The sequence below is a fragment of the Buceros rhinoceros genome, unplaced genomic scaffold, assembly GCF_000710305.1.
Source record: "Buceros rhinoceros silvestris isolate BGI_N320 unplaced genomic scaffold, ASM71030v1 scaffold8283, whole genome shotgun sequence".
Classification (NCBI taxonomy): Eukaryota; Metazoa; Chordata; class Aves; order Bucerotiformes; family Bucerotidae; genus Buceros; species Buceros rhinoceros.
In genome coordinates this window covers 1-18,627 of record NW_010404171.1, presented here as the reverse complement: position 1 = coordinate 18,627, position 18,627 = coordinate 1, and the positions used below count along the sequence as shown (strand labels likewise).

At 45.0% G+C, this 18,627-nt stretch overlaps 1 protein-coding gene across 1 annotated transcript; it reads right to left on the bottom strand.

The window, feature by feature from the left end:
- Positions 1-6,518: 6,518 nt before the first annotated feature.
- TEKT4 (tektin 4) lies at positions 6,519-18,626 on the bottom strand. The gene is made up of 6 exons (XM_010133266.1): positions 18,162-18,626; positions 11,760-11,830; positions 9,968-10,111; positions 8,912-9,134; positions 8,151-8,305; positions 6,519-6,735 (listed from the first exon to the last, which is right to left on the bottom strand). Exons 1-6 carry the CDS (start codon positions 18,624-18,626, stop codon positions 6,519-6,521), a joined length of 1,275 nt encoding a protein of 424 aa, XP_010131568.1.
- Between the last annotated feature and the right edge of the window lies 1 nt (position 18,627).

Sequence of the window (18,627 nt, the reverse complement as noted above, 5' to 3'; positions counted from 1 at the left end):
CAAAAACGTGAGACTCGCGGGCTGGGTTTGTATTGCTGGTACAGAGTGTTTTGCTGACACTCTTGAACTATGCATCCAGAGCCCTATGAGCTCTGTCATGATCACAGCCTGCGACCGACTCCTAGGGATGGGAGTTACGAGACTTTATGATCCCTCCCTCACCTTTATAGATTTGAATTCATCCTTGGACAAAAGCTGGTGTCATAAAATGCCAGGAATTTTGGCTCGGGAAAGCCCACGTCCTGTACCCTCTCATCCTGCAGTTACTGGGCAGATAAATGTTCTCAGCCAGGGAACATCCATGGGAGCACGACGTGGCTTGACTAAATGCCAGCAGAGCTGATGTAATCGTTCACAGGCTGGGGCTGGGCTGGTAAAATGTGCTACAGCCTTGTGCACGTCCTATCAGCATCATCCCAAACCAAGGAGCAGCAGGGAGAGCTGGGGGAATGGCAGCTGACGGCTCATCCATTGTCTCCTGAGCCTGGTGGCCACTCTCCTGGCTCTCTCTGTTTCCTCACACATAAGCTGATGGAGAAAGTGTGAAATATTGGAAAGATGAGGGTGAAAGGATTGTTACAGCTTGTAGAGAGGAAAGCTCCCCGAGCTGGGAAGGACAGCAGCGTCAGCACTGATTTCAGTCTGCAAAACCCCAACATCTTCTGTCTGTGCGCAGCTCAGAAGCGCTGGTCTTGCTCCGCTTTGTGTTGTTGGCCCGAGCCAGGCTAAGTTGGGAAGGTGATGGATTGCCCCAGCCTCAAGGCTGAACGAGAGTTGCTCACTGCCCCCTGCGGACCTCCAGCTGTCCAGAAGGCATCGGTCTACCTGTCAGTGCCCGCAAGAAAGCCAGGAGGAATTAGCAGGAACTGGGAATATTTCTTAATAATTAGTAAAATTTGGGTTGTTCTTTTTCCAGTAACAATAATTGATCCCTTCCAGGCTACCTGTGTGTCAGCCTTTGCTATTCTGCAGTTTCCTGTTTCCCTGACCACCGAGCAACAGAAACAGGGTGTTTTCTGCACATATCTCAGATGGTTTGGTGCTGCTTTGATTTAAAGAAATTAGAAGCCATTGATTGGAAAGACATCTCTGTCCCTAACATGGAAGGTCACTGGCAACAGTATGAATTTTTAAAGGATGAAACAATCAGTATTTTAAAGAAATAAAGGAAATTTCTTCCCATCTTCACAGTTATTTCCTTTCTGTAAGAATGTTTTTTAAATCTCCCAAACTACCCTATGACAGACAGTTCGGTTTCTTGAGTAACTCTGCATGACTGTGAAAAAGTCATTCAGTTCCTCTTTCCTGTCATATGTTTACATAAATCCTCTAAGAATCAGCAATAAAATACTTCACTTCCCATTTCTTTTTAAAAGAATATTTTTTTTTACCCACTATGGCCCTTTCCCTGACAATTTCATCCTCTCCTGCTTCTGTTTTACTTCCAGAGAGGCTGGGCTTGCGATGCTTGAAGCAGATCTTGGTGCAGCATTTGAGAGGAGCAGAGATGTTCCTCCCTGGAGACCTGCCTTGTGGTCTGGCTTCTTTTTTTCATTCTCCAAATAGATAATAAAAGGCTTTTAAAGAGAAAGTATAAAGTTTCTCTCCATAGATGAAGAAGCATCACAAACAGAGACACGGTGGGTTGATACGACTGAATCACAGGACCTAAGGGAAAAGGAACAAATAGGGGATAATTCTCCATGGAGGAATAATTTTCCATGAAATTATCACACTGCTGCAGCGGTGTCCACTGGCAAGTGCCTCCTGGCGTGGTCTGCAGGTCAGGTGAGCTGAGGCACACGTCCAGAACCCCAGTTTGAAGCTGTTTCCAATGTGTTTGGGGTAAAATCCATCTCAGCAGGAGAGGGTATTACTGCAGCGGCTGATTTTCCTCACTACACGACAGTACTATGGACAATGAACGAGCAAGATTTTCCTTATTCCCATCAAGACCCCCAGGACTGAAATATTGTCATAGGAGCCAGGTGTCTAAAAATGTTTGTCAACATGGGCTTGCTTCAAACATGAATTTTGTTACTGCCTAGTCCTCCTAGATATTCAAGCTGCTCACCCTTCCCATCCTCCTTTATTTTTTCTTCTGAGAAAAACTTAAGAGGAACTTGTAGGACTGAAGTGCCTATGCCTGGCACATGGAACAAGTTGTAGTAACCAGAATATTCCCCTATACACACAATTTTTTTTAAATAAGGATGTGGTAGTGAGGTTGTCATAGAAACAACTGTGTTCTTCCCCCCCAGAACGGTCAGGACAGGCTGTCGTTCCTCATTCGTAGAGGAATGCAGCTGGGATGTGATCCCGAGGGTTCGTCGCTCCTCCCGAGGCATCAGTGGGGAGTAAAGGCACGCAGCACCCTGAAGAATGAGCTCTCCTTCCGGTGCACCCCAAGGGTTTTGGTCTGGATGAAGACAGGCGTGGTGCCTGTTCCTCTGAGCAGCTGAAATGTTTGGGTCCCACTGAAGCCTTTCTTTAGGCAAACTTCTTTTGGAGGAACTTTGAAAAACTTTCAGTGAGATTCAAGACTTTTGATGAGATAAATTAGTCCTCGTGCATTGGGGGATGAGTATGTTCAAGGGAAGGGGGAGTGCAAAGCCTCTGGTAACGAAGGAGCTTGGAGTGAGCGGACAGAGTGAGGGGTGGGGGGGGGCGGGTGCTGGAGGCAACCTTCCTCGCAGGCTTTCATCACCCCTTTGGTTAATCGTGGACTTCAGTGTTGGTTTAATAGCTCAAATAACACCAGATCAAAGTGCAGTTTGCTCACAGCGTGGCTTGGGCAGGGTCTGTTGGCACATGAAATGTGTGTTCATCTCATGTATACAAACCATGAGCAAGAGGACAAATGACAAACAGCAAATAGCTGTTTCCCAAACAAGCTGTAAAATCAATGTTCAAGATGAACATGTTTATCAAAGGCCACTGAGTTACCAAATAATATCCGATGATGGTATTAATGGCAAGTCCAGCTGGGGTTATTTGTTCCTGGACCTATTAACCGCACTGACCTTTCGCTGTTTGGCCTGTTCTCCTCGTTCCTCTTCAGCTGGGATTTATTTCTCAGGGCTCTGAAGACCATCCTGCCACTTTGGACATGGGAAAGGGGATCTAATCACGGAAACAGCCTTGCGAACCACCTTGCAATCATCCTGCAAACGTCCCTTGTATGAGGAATTCTTGGATCTGCTTTAAAGTTCTTCATTGCTCCTGATGCTAACCCAGTGTGCGACCCAGCAATCAGACACAGCCTGGGAATAAAACAGGTCACTAGCGAGTGCTGTTCACGGCCGTAAAGCTGTTACTGCTACTTTTATTACTGCTGAGACTGATGCTGTAATGCAATTTACTTAGAGGGGCCAGCAGGACTAAGAGACAACCCAGAAACTGCTTGGAAAAATAGCTTTAATATAATTTCCACTTCTGTGCAGGTTGTTTCATAATTACGCTGCAAATTACCTCAAAGAAAACCTTGGAGAACAACAGACAAACCTGCCCTGTTCAGATGTCTTCTTTAAGACACAGCTGGTGCTACTGGCTGCCCTTGTGGCTGTTCTCCATGGAGGCTGAATTAAAGATCAGTATTTAAATACCTGTATTATTTGTACCCTGTGTCAGGGGTCCAAAAGCAGAGACAGAACCTTCCAAGAACTCTCACCTGGGCATGTCAGTGCTGGCATCTGCCACTTCAGTAAGAACGTTTTTAGTCACCTGTGACACAGTTGTTCTAAGCCTCCGTCTTCAACAAAATCAGTTATTTATTATAAAAATACTACACACATATTATCTCCCATTGCTCTGTGACCTTCTTTGCTGCCCTTGCAGAATGTCACCCACTTTGAAGTAATAAATAAGTTTTTAATGGGTCTTCAATCCTGCTTTTCCCTGAAGTCCCTGCACTAGCCGTCATTTATCACAGCATTAATTCCTTCCTCTCCCTGTAAGCAGGGCAGAAAACTCTCTGACTTTCCAGAAATTAAACCTTGTTTTCATAACCGGGAATCTCTCAGGATAATAAACAAAAAAATTCCTAACGAAGCCAAAAAAGTCCACACTTTTCATACAGATTACCAGGTAGAGCTCAAGCCAACGGGATGCTCTAGCTCACCTGTGACCCTGGCTTGTATGACAGTCAGCTAAAACATCTTCTAAAACATTTCCTGCTAATTCCTCCACTTACGAATGGAGTATGAAAAAAATAATATAAAAACATATTTACATGCTAGAGCAGCGGCTTTAACAAATTTTTTAAAAATCATTAATTAAAGAAAAAATAATTACTGAAACTTAAATTTGTTGCGTCTGATGTTCACCTCATTCTCACTCTGACAACTTGCTCTACTCATCTCTTACCACGTGAACAGGGCAGCGATTACCCTCCTGCCAAGACGTCACCAGAGCGGGATGGTCCTTGACTGGCCTAAAGCGAAGGTCAGGCTAAAGTAGTTCACAAAGGTATGTCAAACTGATGGGCTTTCATTCGGGAAAGCTCCTTTTACAACCAGTATGGGCCAGAAGGTTATTTGTACTCAGCAGTCACAGAGAAGACCATGGCACTTTTCTTTTCCTCTCTCTAATGCAAAACTTTTGAATCAAAAGAAGAGTTTTGGGTCCTGGTGCATTTTCTCCTCATCCCATCTGCCATAATCAGAACCCAAGTTTCACTCTTGTTCCACTTTACTTTTTCCCTTTGGTGGGTGCGTAAGTTCAGTCTGCACCTTTTGGAAGGTTTTTGTGAATATTTCTATGACCCTAATGGTCACGGTCATATTTTTCCCTCTATTTTATGTGGACACCTAGAGAGGACCCAACAGACAGCACTGTCCAGAGGTTGGGCCTAAGTGACCCAAACTCTTTCAACACCACAGCTCTGAACACCAGGGCACCCTTTGAAGTGTTCTGTTCTTCTGGTGCAGCCAAAGCCCGTTTTACACCCAACCGTGCAGCGCTGTAGGTACAGCATACAAGATGTGTGATCCACCCACTAGGCTGTAAGATTTGAGCAGAAAGAACAGGCTGGAATATGCTGCCAAGGTGCTGAAGGTGTTTGAAGACAGGCAGAACAAAGGAGAATGTTATCAGTCTACCACAATAATCTTTAGTACCTGTTTGAAGTTCTGTGTGCGGAAAAGCACAGTAGAGACCCAATTTACTTCTTTTTAATCTACATTTCTCTCTAATAAGGATTCAACATCTGGACTATAAAAATATAATCATGAAGAGGAAATCTATCAAAAAATCAAAACAAACCTCTTGAACACACGGCCTGTAAAATAGAGGCTTGGGTCAAACGCCCTCACTGACGCAGCTGGTTTTCAAAGAGCTGGTAGTGGCTTTTAGCAGGGGTCAACAGCTGAACAGGGCTCTGCCCATCCTGGCAATAGAAATGCTCGAGAGAACACAAATAGCTGTCCCTGCAAAAGCCAGACAGGCTAATGGCCTCTCCTCCCCTTGACAGAGCAGGGCTCATCCGTCACAAGCGGCCCCTGGCTCAGGGAGCTTGGTGTGTTTTTCTTTTTGAGTGGTTTGTTCTCTCTCTCTTTGAGCAGCTGCTTTTGAAAAGTAAAGAACTGTAACACAGGAAACCATAGCGGAATCTGTTCTGTGTCATCCTTCTTCCCCTTTTTTTGACACGTCAAATGCTCAACCAAGTGGCCTGTTGAGCTAAGGGTAAGTGACACTTGTTCCATCGCTCTGCTGGAGCAGAGGAATCTGCTGCGTTCTCCAGGTCGGGCAGCAGCACAAACAGGGGCTTTGCTGCCAGGAAATACCCGGAACAGATCAAGAACTCAATTCAACACCCAACTGCTTAAGTTAAAAGTCACGATTGTATTCACAAGCTGTTTAGGGTTGGGTTTGTTTTTTATTTTCTGAAAAAAACCCCTAAATTTATTGACGTGGAGGTTAAAAATCCCTGGACTCGTTTTCAGATGACACCAGCAGGTGTCACGCGCCCAGGTGTTCTTGCCTATAGGCAGATTGTCACCTAACCAGTGCAAACCTTTTTCTTTCACTAATAATGTTTGAGCAGCTTAGAAGTCTGTCATCTGTTTCCTTGCTGATGGTGTGACCTTCTGTCAAGCGAGCGGTTTTATTGCTCTCATTTCACGCTGCCTGAAAATGCTGGCAAGCTATAAATGTTATATTTACATCTGTGTATAGTGGTAGTAGTATTATTAACAATAAATATTCACTCAACATATTCCCTTATTGAAGAGAACCCCCAAATATCACATACTCTGCAAATTATGCATATATGACACATTCTAGAGGTAATGCACTCCCTTTCAGCCGTGTTTTAAACTCACTGTACTTTGATAGGCAAGGTTTCATACAACTTTTAAAGGCAAGACTCAAAGCCCACCATGCTACTATAGTAATGCATCTGAACCCAAATAAAATGCAGTGAACATAGTACTTCTGTGATAATATTATCCATGTATTTTTTAAGGAAAATTCTAGATTCCATTTTTCTTTCTGATTTTGCACAGTTAATACAGAGATTACTACTGATAACCTGCTAATTTAAGAACAACAGGGTAGTGTATGCGGCGGGCCATGCACTTTTGCCTGTCAATAAATATGCTGTTTGCTTTCACAGCTATTTCTTTTTCTAAATTCATCCGTATGTCTTCCAGGTTCCTCAGAGACTGTTCAGATTCCAGCAGTTTTTTCTTCAGGGATTCAACAGACTCCATTAGTTCTTCAACTTCACTGATCAACCTGAACAGAATTACATTAAGGAATTAAAAAGCAGAGCAGAAGCTGCTCAGTGTTCAAAAAGACACATGAACTCAACCTAAAGACCAGCTGCTATAGGATCATAACAGTCAAGAACAAAGGACCTCAGCGTGGTCCTACAGACTTGGTCAAAAGCAGAGGTCACCTTCACAGCTTCTCTACATAAGTCTCCCACGGTTGAGGTCGTAGCAAGGATGTCTTTTGCCACTAAGCACAGCAAAACTATCCATCCTCACCTTCTCCTGCTCCGTAGGACACTAAAAATTGCTAGAGAAGTTGCCCACTTTGGCTGGCTCAGCATTTCACTACGCCTGGTTTTTGCTGTCCGTTCACTGGTATAAAACTCGAGTATTAAAGACAATACATGCACCAGAGATCAGAAAGCAGTCGGCACTTCAGAAGCCTCCAAGCTTTGAAAGAAGCAGCAGCACATTATTCTAACTGAAAGTCCATGGGGGCTGGGGCTTTACTGCAATCTGCCTGCAGAGAAGGCACAGATTTACTTCCTGGGAAAACCAGATCCTCGAGTGCTACGAAACCAGGCAACAACAAACAGCACCAGCCGGGCAGTTAAAGACATGCCCATTCAGCAACGGACTTGCATGTGTCCTTAAATCCCCTTAATGGCCAGGAACATACTGGAAAGTTCATACACGGCTGGTTTGCTGAATCGGGACCCTCAGTGGAGTGTCCGAGATGCTGTAAAGCATCTGGATTAACCGTTACTTCTTCCTTGCTGTGTAAGAGCAGCGTATTGGCTTTGAGTGGCGGCACCTTCGCTACAAGGCTATCGTAAACCTGCAAAAGCTGATTCCCCACTTTTCCTAAGGGGAGGAAAACGTGAAGGAGTAGAATCAATTACAAAGCTTATAACGAGATCAAAACTGACAAATGTGACATCCAGACCTTTAATTTGAAAGGATTTGTTGACCTCCAGTTTTAAAACGGATTATTATTGAAAACCAAATGCCATCAGCTCGATGCTTCCTCGTACTGAGGTCTGCATGTGCAGCCCATTGACATTCTCAGCACTTGAGGCAAAATTCACTGAGCACACAGTCCACCTTGTGGTGAGCAAAGCGGGTTGCCAGTGAGCTGCATGCTAACAGGTTTTTTTGGATCATCTAAATCAAAAAGGTTTAGAGAGCTCAGAGAAGAAAGCATGGAGACAAAAGGCAGAGCTGAGTCTATGGATTTTCTATGGGTCAACACGTTGCGTTAAAATGGTATTTTCCTCACAGGGATTTCAGTCAATTGAATTATTTCTGACTTAGATCAGAATCAAACCAGGTCCTAAAAGCTAAAGGCTGCGTGTTGTCAATAAAGAGTGCAAAATCTGTCTAACATCACTTCTGGAGAGAATGGACACCTTGGAGGACTCGTTTAATAGTGTTTACCTGTATTGTGCTTCATCTCTGCAGAGCTCTGCCTTGGGCCTGAAAGACCTGTCATACAGCCTGGTTTGAGCAGCTTTCATTGGGGCTTCTTTGTCTCTGATGGCTTGTCTGAGAGCAACAATGCTGGCTTCTTTATCTCCAGTCTCCTTAAGGACCTAAAGAGGATACCCGAGAAAAAGAACCCTTTAAAAACCAGAGACAGTGTCTCTGCATGCCCTACATCTGTTCTGGGTCCTAGTGTACCAGTTCAAGCTTTGACCTCCTATTTGGCTGGGATACAGAAGAAATAGAAATACAAAGGTGGTTTTGACCTCTTCATTTCTACTACTACACTGAGAATCTGATATTTGGTCTAAAAAGAAGCAGAAAATATTCCACAGCCTGTTCAAAAATTCTTCCATGTCTCCTGACAACATATCCCACCTCCATGAACTGCTTTTAATTGTAAATTTAAATTATTCCCCCAAAATTCCAGAGAACTGCAGATCAGCTGGGAAATGCCCCAGTTTCTGGCATTAGTGAAGAAACAGAAGACGACAGGGAATTCTGAAGTCCATTTCTTCTTTAGAGAAGCACAACATATAGCAGAAAAAGCTGAACTGGAGCTGCAATCCAGCTCTGAAGACTCTTAGCAGACATTGAGCTGCCACAAAATAATGTTGGAGACCTGATACGGACCCTTTTTTCTAGAGGATCAATTTACTTCGATCGTCTCAGGTGTGTACCATGCTTGTAGCCAGCACTCAAAAACCACCACGTACTTTTCTCAAATGATACTCCAGTTTGTGTTTTGCATCATCCAGCTCTTCGCAGCGTTTGGTGAAAGCCTTGTTAACAGCAGCACTTTGCATCTTCAGGTCTTCAGATACGTCGTGAAGAATATTGTCAATCAAGACACGGAGATTGATGGAAGCCAGTTTTTCTTGTTCTGCCCTATCGATGTTGTCATGACTGAACTTGGCCCATGTCTCTGGTGTGGAGGCACTGGAAGAAGAGGAGAATGGTCCTCTTTTGTTCAGGTCATATTTACAAAGACAATCTGAAGCTGGTTCTCTCCCTTCAAAAGTGTGTTCAACCTCTGTCTGGTTTTGCTGTTACATGCAATTAGACTTACCATGAAGGAAGAAGTCAAATCCTTTATAAAATTAATAAACTCTTATTCATAAACCTCTTGTTCTAAGGGAAGTAATACTTGACTCAAATTCACCCAAAGTTCTTCCACCTTTAGCTACCACTACTAAGGCAAAGAAAGTAGACACATACTTCTCTATGCAAGCACAAGCAGTTAAGTCACCAGCAAATAAACACATGAATATACTCAAGCTCTACAGTCCGTGCCTGCTCTGAAAAAGAAACAAGATCTCCGGTTATACGTTGCCATGTCGAGCAGCAGAAGGAACTACGCAGCACTCAGGACACCGCGTCATCTGAACGCTCCCTGACAGGGCAGGGTGAAGCAGCACGGTTGGTGGTAATAGGAATAATCTGTGTACGGGGAGCAGCACCTGCCTTTCCCAAAAGGACATGCCTGCTGATGTCAAACTCTGACTCGTGGCAGGATTTAGATCAGCCTTTAAAAGTATAAAGCGAATTATTTCCAAGAAAGACGTCCACAAGCTCAGCTTGCATACAGCAAGCCAGCGTTGCCAGCAGTGGTGGCAGCACTGCGTTACTATCCGTACAGCTCTTTCAGGACTGTGACATTTTATGTCCAAAGCAGCAGCAATCGCACCTCTGATTCAGAGCAGGGTGACTGCACAGGATGTGTGGGGTCTCACCAGGGCCATCGGTGAGGGATGATGACCGTAACTACTCACCTCTCTTCAAACTTCACTGAGCCAGGGTGGAACTGGGTGTTGGTGCTCTGGCTACTGTATCTTCCACATTGGTCGTCGATGTTGTACGTTTCAACTTTGTCTGACCAGTCCGTTTCACAAATCTCTTTGCACTGTCGATTTAATCTGAAAAGTCATTATTATCACACGTTGGTAGTGGAAAATGATACCATTAACAAAACCATCACAGACAGGGTCTGAGCCTTTGTCTTCTGAAGAGCGAGGAGAATACAAACCTCCCTTTTTTTCTTGAAAATCCTAACCAAACTGTCTTTGCCACAACTACCTGCTAGAGCAACAGTAAACCTGCTGCGTTGACCACTTCTCTAGACGTTCTGTACTGTTCTGTGCCTACTGATGGCTTAGAGCTCTTACAGCCCAAGACAAAGGAGTTGTTGGGCTTTGGATGTAGCATAATAATCTAAACCACAGAGGATTCATTCAATAGTGGTGACAGGTTCAACTCTTATGGGAGAAGAGGTAGGAGGTTGCCCAGCAGAACACTCTTCCATGGTAAGACATCAGGTAGTGCTAGTAGAAGCACTCTTTCACTAGTACATTGAGTGTGACTCAAATTTAAGACCTCCATAAAGCAGTGACCCTACATCATTCCCCCAGCCCTCCTCCTATCTCGCCTCTCCAAGACTGCAGCACGCAGACAGTGTCATTTGTCCTTGGGAGATACAATGATAAAGCAGTGACCCTACATCATTCCCCCAGCCCTCCTCCTATCTCGCCTCTCCAAGACTGCAGCACGCAGACAGTGTCATTTGTCCTTGGGAGATACAATGGATGTTCTCCTCTTGATGCAGGCTGGGCTTTCAGACGAATTGCCCACACAACTCTGGATATTCAGAGTTAAAACTGCTTCTTTGTGGTCAGTTAAATGAGTTACACGTCACCCAGTTAATTAGAACGACTTCAGATGACAAAAGACAGCGGGTCATTATCAGCTGTTAGCACCAGGTGTCACTGTCACCCAAGGAATCAGACAGACTCTGCTGGTCAATTGTACTAAACCATGGTACTAGATGGTACTAAATCGATCTTAACTGTCAAAAGCGAAGCCTAAACTCAGCACCTCCTCTCATACTCTGTTGTAACAGAACTACTTGAAATCATTTTGCATTTATATACACTCTAAAAACAATATTTGATTTTATCTGGTAGAATAGCACTAATTGGAAGAGATTAATAAGTTTAAAAAACTACATTGTCAAGGTTTCCAGCAGGAAACACCTTCATACTGATGCACTTTAGGATTCAGGTAACATCTTTCCAGAGGGCTTGTTCTAAATGAAAAGCAAGTGTTCCTTTTGAGCTGCACTGAACATCCTCACTGACACAGAAGGTAGAGAGAAGTTTCTTTTTTTGAGTTGATAGTGACAGCTGGCAGCAAAATCCTCATTTGGAAAGGTCCTTTCACTAGATAAATGATTTTAAAAGAGCCTGTACTACAAAAGGTGCAGTGAGGTAGAGTGATGTCCAGATAATACTGTTATTGTACCTAAGTTTAGTGTTGGAAAATGAGAGAACTGAAGACACATAGTGGAAGCCAGGACTGGAAATCTAAAGTGTGGCTCTAGGGCATGGCTCTTATCTTACCTCACCCTGCTAGAAAATGCTGCCTTTTCACCCCTGAGTTCCTCTTTGCAGGTTTAAATGGCATTCTCATGGGTCATAAACTGGCAGTGGTAAGATCATTACCCACGGGGCTTTGTGGGAATTACTCGGCTAGTGAATTAGCTACTGAGGTATGGTGAAAATGCCTTACCGCATCTGGTTACCAGCTTGCATCAAGGTTCTTTTCAAAAGCTCCTGGATATTTCGGATAAGTTCAGCTTCCTAGATAAAAACATGGAGACTTCTGTGATGCCCAGAGCAGCACACACTCTCCTGCAGAGCAATTTGATTTCTGTGGTTGTGGAGAAATCCTTAAACCTTCCACACGTTACCCGCTCTCACCCTGTTATTGCAAGACACCGTTTTCCCAGGTGTCAGCAGATCCTGAGGCACCTCAGTAGGAAGTCTGAGCAGCAGCAATTATTGCATGTGCATTCTATGAAGAAGTCCATGTTCCACCACATTAAACAGTACCTGAATTACTTGTACTGCTTCAGCAGGGAAAAAGAAGACAAGAGCACCATGCTCAGACACAGAGCAGTGTCACGGTTTTGGTGCAGGAAAACCACCTGATTCTTTTTGTCATTTTACATCCATGACAGCCATCCCGTGGCAGCTAAGGGAGTACAGACTTACTAAGAAACCTTATTCCCAGATCACTGCTGACACTTGTGGATCCTCGCACTGGTTTTTTGAGTGCGTATGTTCCTGCAGTGCCAGTTTCTCCAGCATAAGAAACCAACAGGGACCATAAAAAAAAAAAACCAAAAACAGTTTTAAATGGGAAAGGAGAATCATGATTGGAAAGCAAATCTTATTTTTAAGGCTCTAAAAGAGCACAATTAAAACAAACACACAGGTGAAGGTATCAGCTTACAAACTGTGAGAACATGAACGCTCGCTTTCTGCGGGGAGGAAGGTTACAATGGCTGAGTTTTCAAAGTAAAAATTCAGAAGGATTTTAAAGGGTTAGAAAGATCCAGCACTGGAAATTACGTATTATGCTATTATTTTGCATTGGGTAGTCAGTCTCCATGTAAATAAAGAGACACTCCGTTTCCTGTGAGTAATTAAGGTCTCGAGTAATTAACTTCTCTCACATGGAAAGAGTGAAATAATGCAAAAATCAAGAATTCCCTTGTTGAATGACCTAAAAGAAAACTTAAAAGTGGATTCCCTGTGAGGAGCTCTGCATTCAAATATCGCATTTCACACTGTTCACAAGACAGTTCTCATAATTAATGGCAGTCTAAGGCTCGTTAGAGCGAATACGTGGGCATAAATTACAATGAATTTTCAACACTTATCTCCTAAAAGATTTTTCTTAACTTTTAAAACAGTTAAGAAGTCAGTTTGTCTGGCTGGGAGCAGCTGTGGCACTAGGCTGAAGATGAAGGTCCTCTGGTCTAGGTGACTCAGCCCCAGCTGTACTGTAAGATATGTTGGTACAATCCCACCGCCCACCCATCTCTGTGGCCCGTGGTGGGACTGACATGGGAGAAGGTCCCCACCGCACCACCACCTGCCAGGCAGCACCACCTGCACATGAGCAGGATCTGGGCATCCCACGTACCATGGGGAGGACTTGGAAACCACCACATCTGCTCCTTCATGTTGTCTTTGCAGAGTAAATTCCAGCCACAAGCTTGGCAGAGAGGAGCACGGCTCTCCCAGATCATGTGTTTTCAGCCCTCAAACGGGGGGATTCCATGCTGAAATCCTGGGGGCAGATGTGGGTTTTAGCTAGTGGCAGATTAGATTATGCGGGGTGTGCAGAGTTGTGTGGGCAATTCGTCTGAAAGCCCAGCCTGCATCAAGAGGAGAACCACATGAAGAAGTTTTAGTAGCATCTCTGGTTCAGAGGACAACGTTAACCGGGATTTGCATTTCTGCAGTTCATGAGAGGACTTGGAGGATGAAATGCCTTTTTTTTCTCCTTATTTTCCCCATATATGTCTTCATGTGCTGCCTATTAAAATGAAATACTGTCAAATCTGGAGTGATCTTGGCTTCTTTTCAGCTGTCATCTCCGCAGTTCATACTAATAATAAACCTGTTATTATAAATGGTTGTCAATTAACAGGGAGAGAACATTTCACAGTTTAGTGTGCCATTTATTTTATTACAGTATTGAATGTTTATGATGCAAAAGATGAATTGGCCTCGAATCTAGTGATAAAACCATCCCAGTTCATGACTTTGTAAGGGTCTAATTAATGGTGCAAAGAAAATTTTTAAGAGCAGATGTTCGTGCCTTCCATGAATTTACGAATTCAGGGGTTTCTTTGCAGCCTGCCTGACTTGCAGATGTCGGCAATGTCTAAATACAGCACCCAGAACAGCAGGGAGAGCAGCTAAGAGGAACCGGGAGAACCCCGCGAGAGAGGCGGTGCAGTCGCCCTTGATTACAAATCCAGCTGCATCCATCCATGAGTAACAATGGGACACCGGATGTCCCAGAGATCAGCACAGCAAATCAAAGCGAGTGAGCGCAGAGATCTCGCTGGTTTTTGACCCCAAGCAGCGTGTAACAGGAAGGCTGTTATTCATTACGGCTGGGAGTTAAAGCAGGTGACAGTCTCCAACAGTCTTCTCAGCACAGGAAGGACACGGACCTGCTGAAGTGGGTCCAGAGGAGGCCACAAACGTGATCCAAGGCTGGGACACCCCTGCTGGGAGGACAGGGGAGAGAGTCGGGGGTGTTCAGCCTGGAGAGGAGGAGGCTCTGGGAAGACCTTAGTGTGTCCTCTCACTTACAGGAGCCTCTAAAGAAAGATGGGGACAGACTTTTCAGCAGGGGTTGTTGGGACAGGACAAGGGGTGACAGGTTTAAACGAAAACAAGGAGATAGCCCCATCCCTGGCACTATCCCAGGTCAGGTTGGCCCTTGGGGATCTGAGCCCCCTGCTCTGGTTGTGGATGTCCCTGCTCCCTGCAGGGCGGTTGGACTGGGTGAGCTTGAGAGGTCCCTTCCAACCCAAAGCATTTGATGAGTCTACGATTCAAAATCTCAGCTCTGAGACCGGCCTTTTTCCTGCTGGTCTCTAAGAATCATTTCAAAATCCGCACTCTGCAGATGTTGAAAGAAAGCACCGTGCTCTGAAGTGGGCTGTCTACGTACAGGACTGTCCTACTGTGCCCTGCTTCACTCGGCAAAGCTACAGATCAAGGTGTTTCAAAATGGGATTCTGTTTTTGCCTTGCCCCGTCACTGCAGTTAGCAGGAAAACATCCATCTGTATCCTTTTGCTGCTTTTTTAAACTTTAATTTTACGCAGTTGACAGGATCTTGGCTAATGCCTTTGTCTTCAGCACCAGGGAATAGCTGGGGCTGACTTCATCGTTGAAGCAAACACCCAACAAATCAACATGCTGAGGCTAAGGTGAAACAATGGCATAAACATAAGTACATCCACTTATTCCACACTCATCTCTGGCACTCAGCTAATGAGTTTGGATCCCGGACATGTGGGAATGACCTTGAGATGCAATATATATGCAGCTGGAACATGATTTATTGACAGTGTACCACCACGTGACAAGTCCTTTGCTAGGGCTTACATTTTCAATACTAAATGCATGCACATAATCACACCAAACTGTCATTAAACTCATGCAAAGGGGGTTCAGAGGAGATGTCATACGGGTTCTGAAAGTCAAAAGCCTCACACAACCCAGACACCTGTAGGGCTCTGTATGAATTCAGCTATTGCCACTGCAGCAGCATGAAGAAATAAGATTATTCTGTTTGAGAGATTTTATCTGCTTTTTTTTCATCAAAGATCCTTCTTTACTGGAAAAACAGTTGTGTCCTCCTGCTTTTTTTTTCTTAACCAAAGCTGCGTTAAGAAAAGATGAAAATGCTGTTAAGTGGAGTCAATGAACTTCCGAGTAATGGTGCATTTTACTATGCATGAGAGGAGCTTTCACTTAAATTCCCTCATCCAGCAGTGGCTGTTCAGTGGTGGCATCTATCACAACAGGAGGTCTCAATATGACCACCCGCTGCAAAGTGAATGGGACAGATGAGCCGGAACCAAAAATCCCTACAAGAAAGAGATGGTGTGTCAGAAAACAGAAAAAACCCCCAATATTACCTGGATGCATAAAACCTCCATCAAAGATACTTCTGTTTTCTGTGTGAGTCATCTGCAGTGATTCCTACTGCACAGACGAAAGCGCTGTTACATGTGGAGATTCAACACTGCTTCTGTACGAGTGTTTGATGTTGTCTCTGTAAACGGCATCTGCCGAGGGGCTGCTCAAAGGTGGGTATCTTGGCAGGATGCTCTGGGAACTGGGAAATGTTCTTCACTGCTGCAGAAAGCTGAAAGCAGGAACAGAGGCTGTGCCCTGTGGGAAGCTTTGCCATGGCGATGTGGAAGGCAGCCCCTCGCCCAGCCAGATGCAGATTCCCCCGTGATGGCAGGAACATGGCAAAGACACCAGAGAATGACACCAACACAAGCCTGGGCTGCCAGGACGAGAGGAAGCTTTCCAAAGGAAGGAAAATGCCCTAGCATACCAATTAACTGTAATCAAAACTGCAAGGAAAGGAACATTTGTTCCCTAATGCAGCTGACTTCTGTGTTATCTTCTCAGTTTTTACATGAGAAGAAATTCCTCCTGCTGTCCCTTGAATTATCATTTCTTATGAGAGTTACGCTTAGGAAGTGACTGGACGAGTTCAGAAAAAGCCTGTCAGTACTTTAGGGGTACAATCTGCATAACTCCTCCAAAGGAGTAAAGGTTGTAACACAGAGCTACCAGTGAACCGGGCCATTAGCTTGGAAATTTGCACAGTGAACGTCAGAATTCAGGGAAAAGCAGCTCTAAGTGCCCAGAATTATTAGTCAGTTTTGGAGAGATTAAGAAATCCAAGGTACCACCCGATTTCTTGCAGTGAAAGAGGTACAGAGTACAGGTGCAGCCTAAAGAGCCAGGGAAGCCACACAGGGCACAGTTTAAGATCTCTTCGCAAACATTTGTGCCATAAAACTCCTTACTCCGTGAAAATGGGCAGGGTATTACTGATATTCCTCTTCCTTCTGCACTACAAAGGTCATTGGCATAGCAACAAAAGCTTCATTTCTCAAGAGCCCATCTGCTGCCAGTACACACGCCTCGTCTGAACTCACAGCGCTCCTTTCTGATGACAATGTCCTTGGCCGTGGACGGTCTGACGTCACAAGCACGCAATCACAATTTCAGGTGAAGAAGTAGCAGCAGCAGATGGGCTTCTGAGCAATGAACAAACTATTCGCTGAGATCAGGAGGAAAGAACTACAGGAGAGAAAACCTTCCAGAAAATGGTGGGGGTTTGGTAAATGCGGCATTTCTCTAAAACATCAGCAGCTGGTGAAAAGAATTTCTGTAACCTGAATTTTGTTGTGATTCGCACACTGAAATATCGACACGCAAACTCTCACATGTTAATGGGTTTGACTGGAACAACCTCTTAAATACTGATCACAATGCAGCAATTGTACACAATTCCTATCCAAAATACTGCTAAATACTCTCATCCTATCAGCTACGTAAGTCTCTTCAATATTTTTCTAACAACAAATATTAATCATCTGGTTTAATCAGTCATTCATCATGAATCAACTTACACAGCGTATTGGAGGCTGCAGGCAAATAATCAGTAATTTATTTCTGTGACACTAGAATATGTATCATCCCAGAATGAAAAATGACCCCAAATCTGTTGTCTGTAACACATGCAGCCACAATAATTACATCGGCAGTGCTGGATCTCGGTGGCAGATAACAAAGTGTCAGCTGGAGTCAAGACTCCTCTGTGGGGGGAGAAGGATCAAGCAAATTTCAGGACAGTCTCAGGTTTGTTGAAGACCCTCGATCAGAAATACCACCTGTCTGTGCCCCCCGCTTGCCCAGAGCCATCATCTCATGCAGTTGTAACACAAGTACCTTGTACTGTTCATGGTGCCATCCTGCAGGACATCTAAAAGGAGAGTTTGTGCTGAGACACTGTAGTACAGTGCTGGATCACCACCTCATCGTGAACCTTGGCATCAGACTCAACAGTGAAAGGTAATGGCAGAGGCTGTCAGATTTGGACAGACTGAGCGTGGAAACAGGCCAGGAGCATCTCACTGGTCCTCAAGTGTCTGCTGATTGGGTACTGCATTTTTACAGCCTAACCTGCAGAGCTGAGGGACTTCAAGCCAAGCAGAGGCTGGAAGAAGTTTAATGCCAGAATAGGATGCTCATCTTGGGTCAGGAAACCTCTGTGTTGATTTTGTTTGGATCTGGTCTGAGTGGGGGGGATCTGGTCTCCTCTAGGCCTACTCATGTGATTTTAAATGCTTTTTAAACAGAGGAAGAACTTTAAACAGCCCTTCTTAAACCTAGGAGTGACAGACAGAGCCTGCTGGCTGCCAGGGAGGGACCCAAGGCCTCTGTGCTTTGCCAGAAGATACCTTCAGGAGCTGCAATTACCACCTGTTGACCAAGCTGTTCATCCTTTGAGAGACCAGAGCAGCACTAAGGGCTGTCAGCAACCCTCAACATCCTAACATCCTGCTCACCTTCAGCAACTCTCTCTCCACTTCATCACTGACCAGGTCCGGGGGCTGCCTCCTCTCCCGACACTGCAGGTTATCGGTGGCAATGGCATAGGGCACCTCGGTGGCATCGAGAGCCCTTTCCAGCCGCAGCTTCTGGGCTGCCAGCAGACCAGTCTCAGCATCCAGGTCCTCAATCTCCTTCTGGAGCTCGGCCTTCCAGAAGTGTATGTCCTTCAGGCGCTGGCCCAGAGTGGCCGTGGAGGCCTGCTGGGCGTGTTGGGCAGCGAGAGCAGCGTGTTTGGCCAGGTCCTTGGCCTCGACCCGGCCGTGTTCGGCCTGCTCGCAGCTGGCGAAGGCCTTGTGGTACAGATCGGTGTTGCTCTGGTACCACTCGGCAGGCATGTACTTGGCAGTACGGAAGCCGGCCGTGGCCAGGCCGCTGGAGGAGTCGGGCCCCGTGTTCACCGCCACCTCCCACGCCTTCATG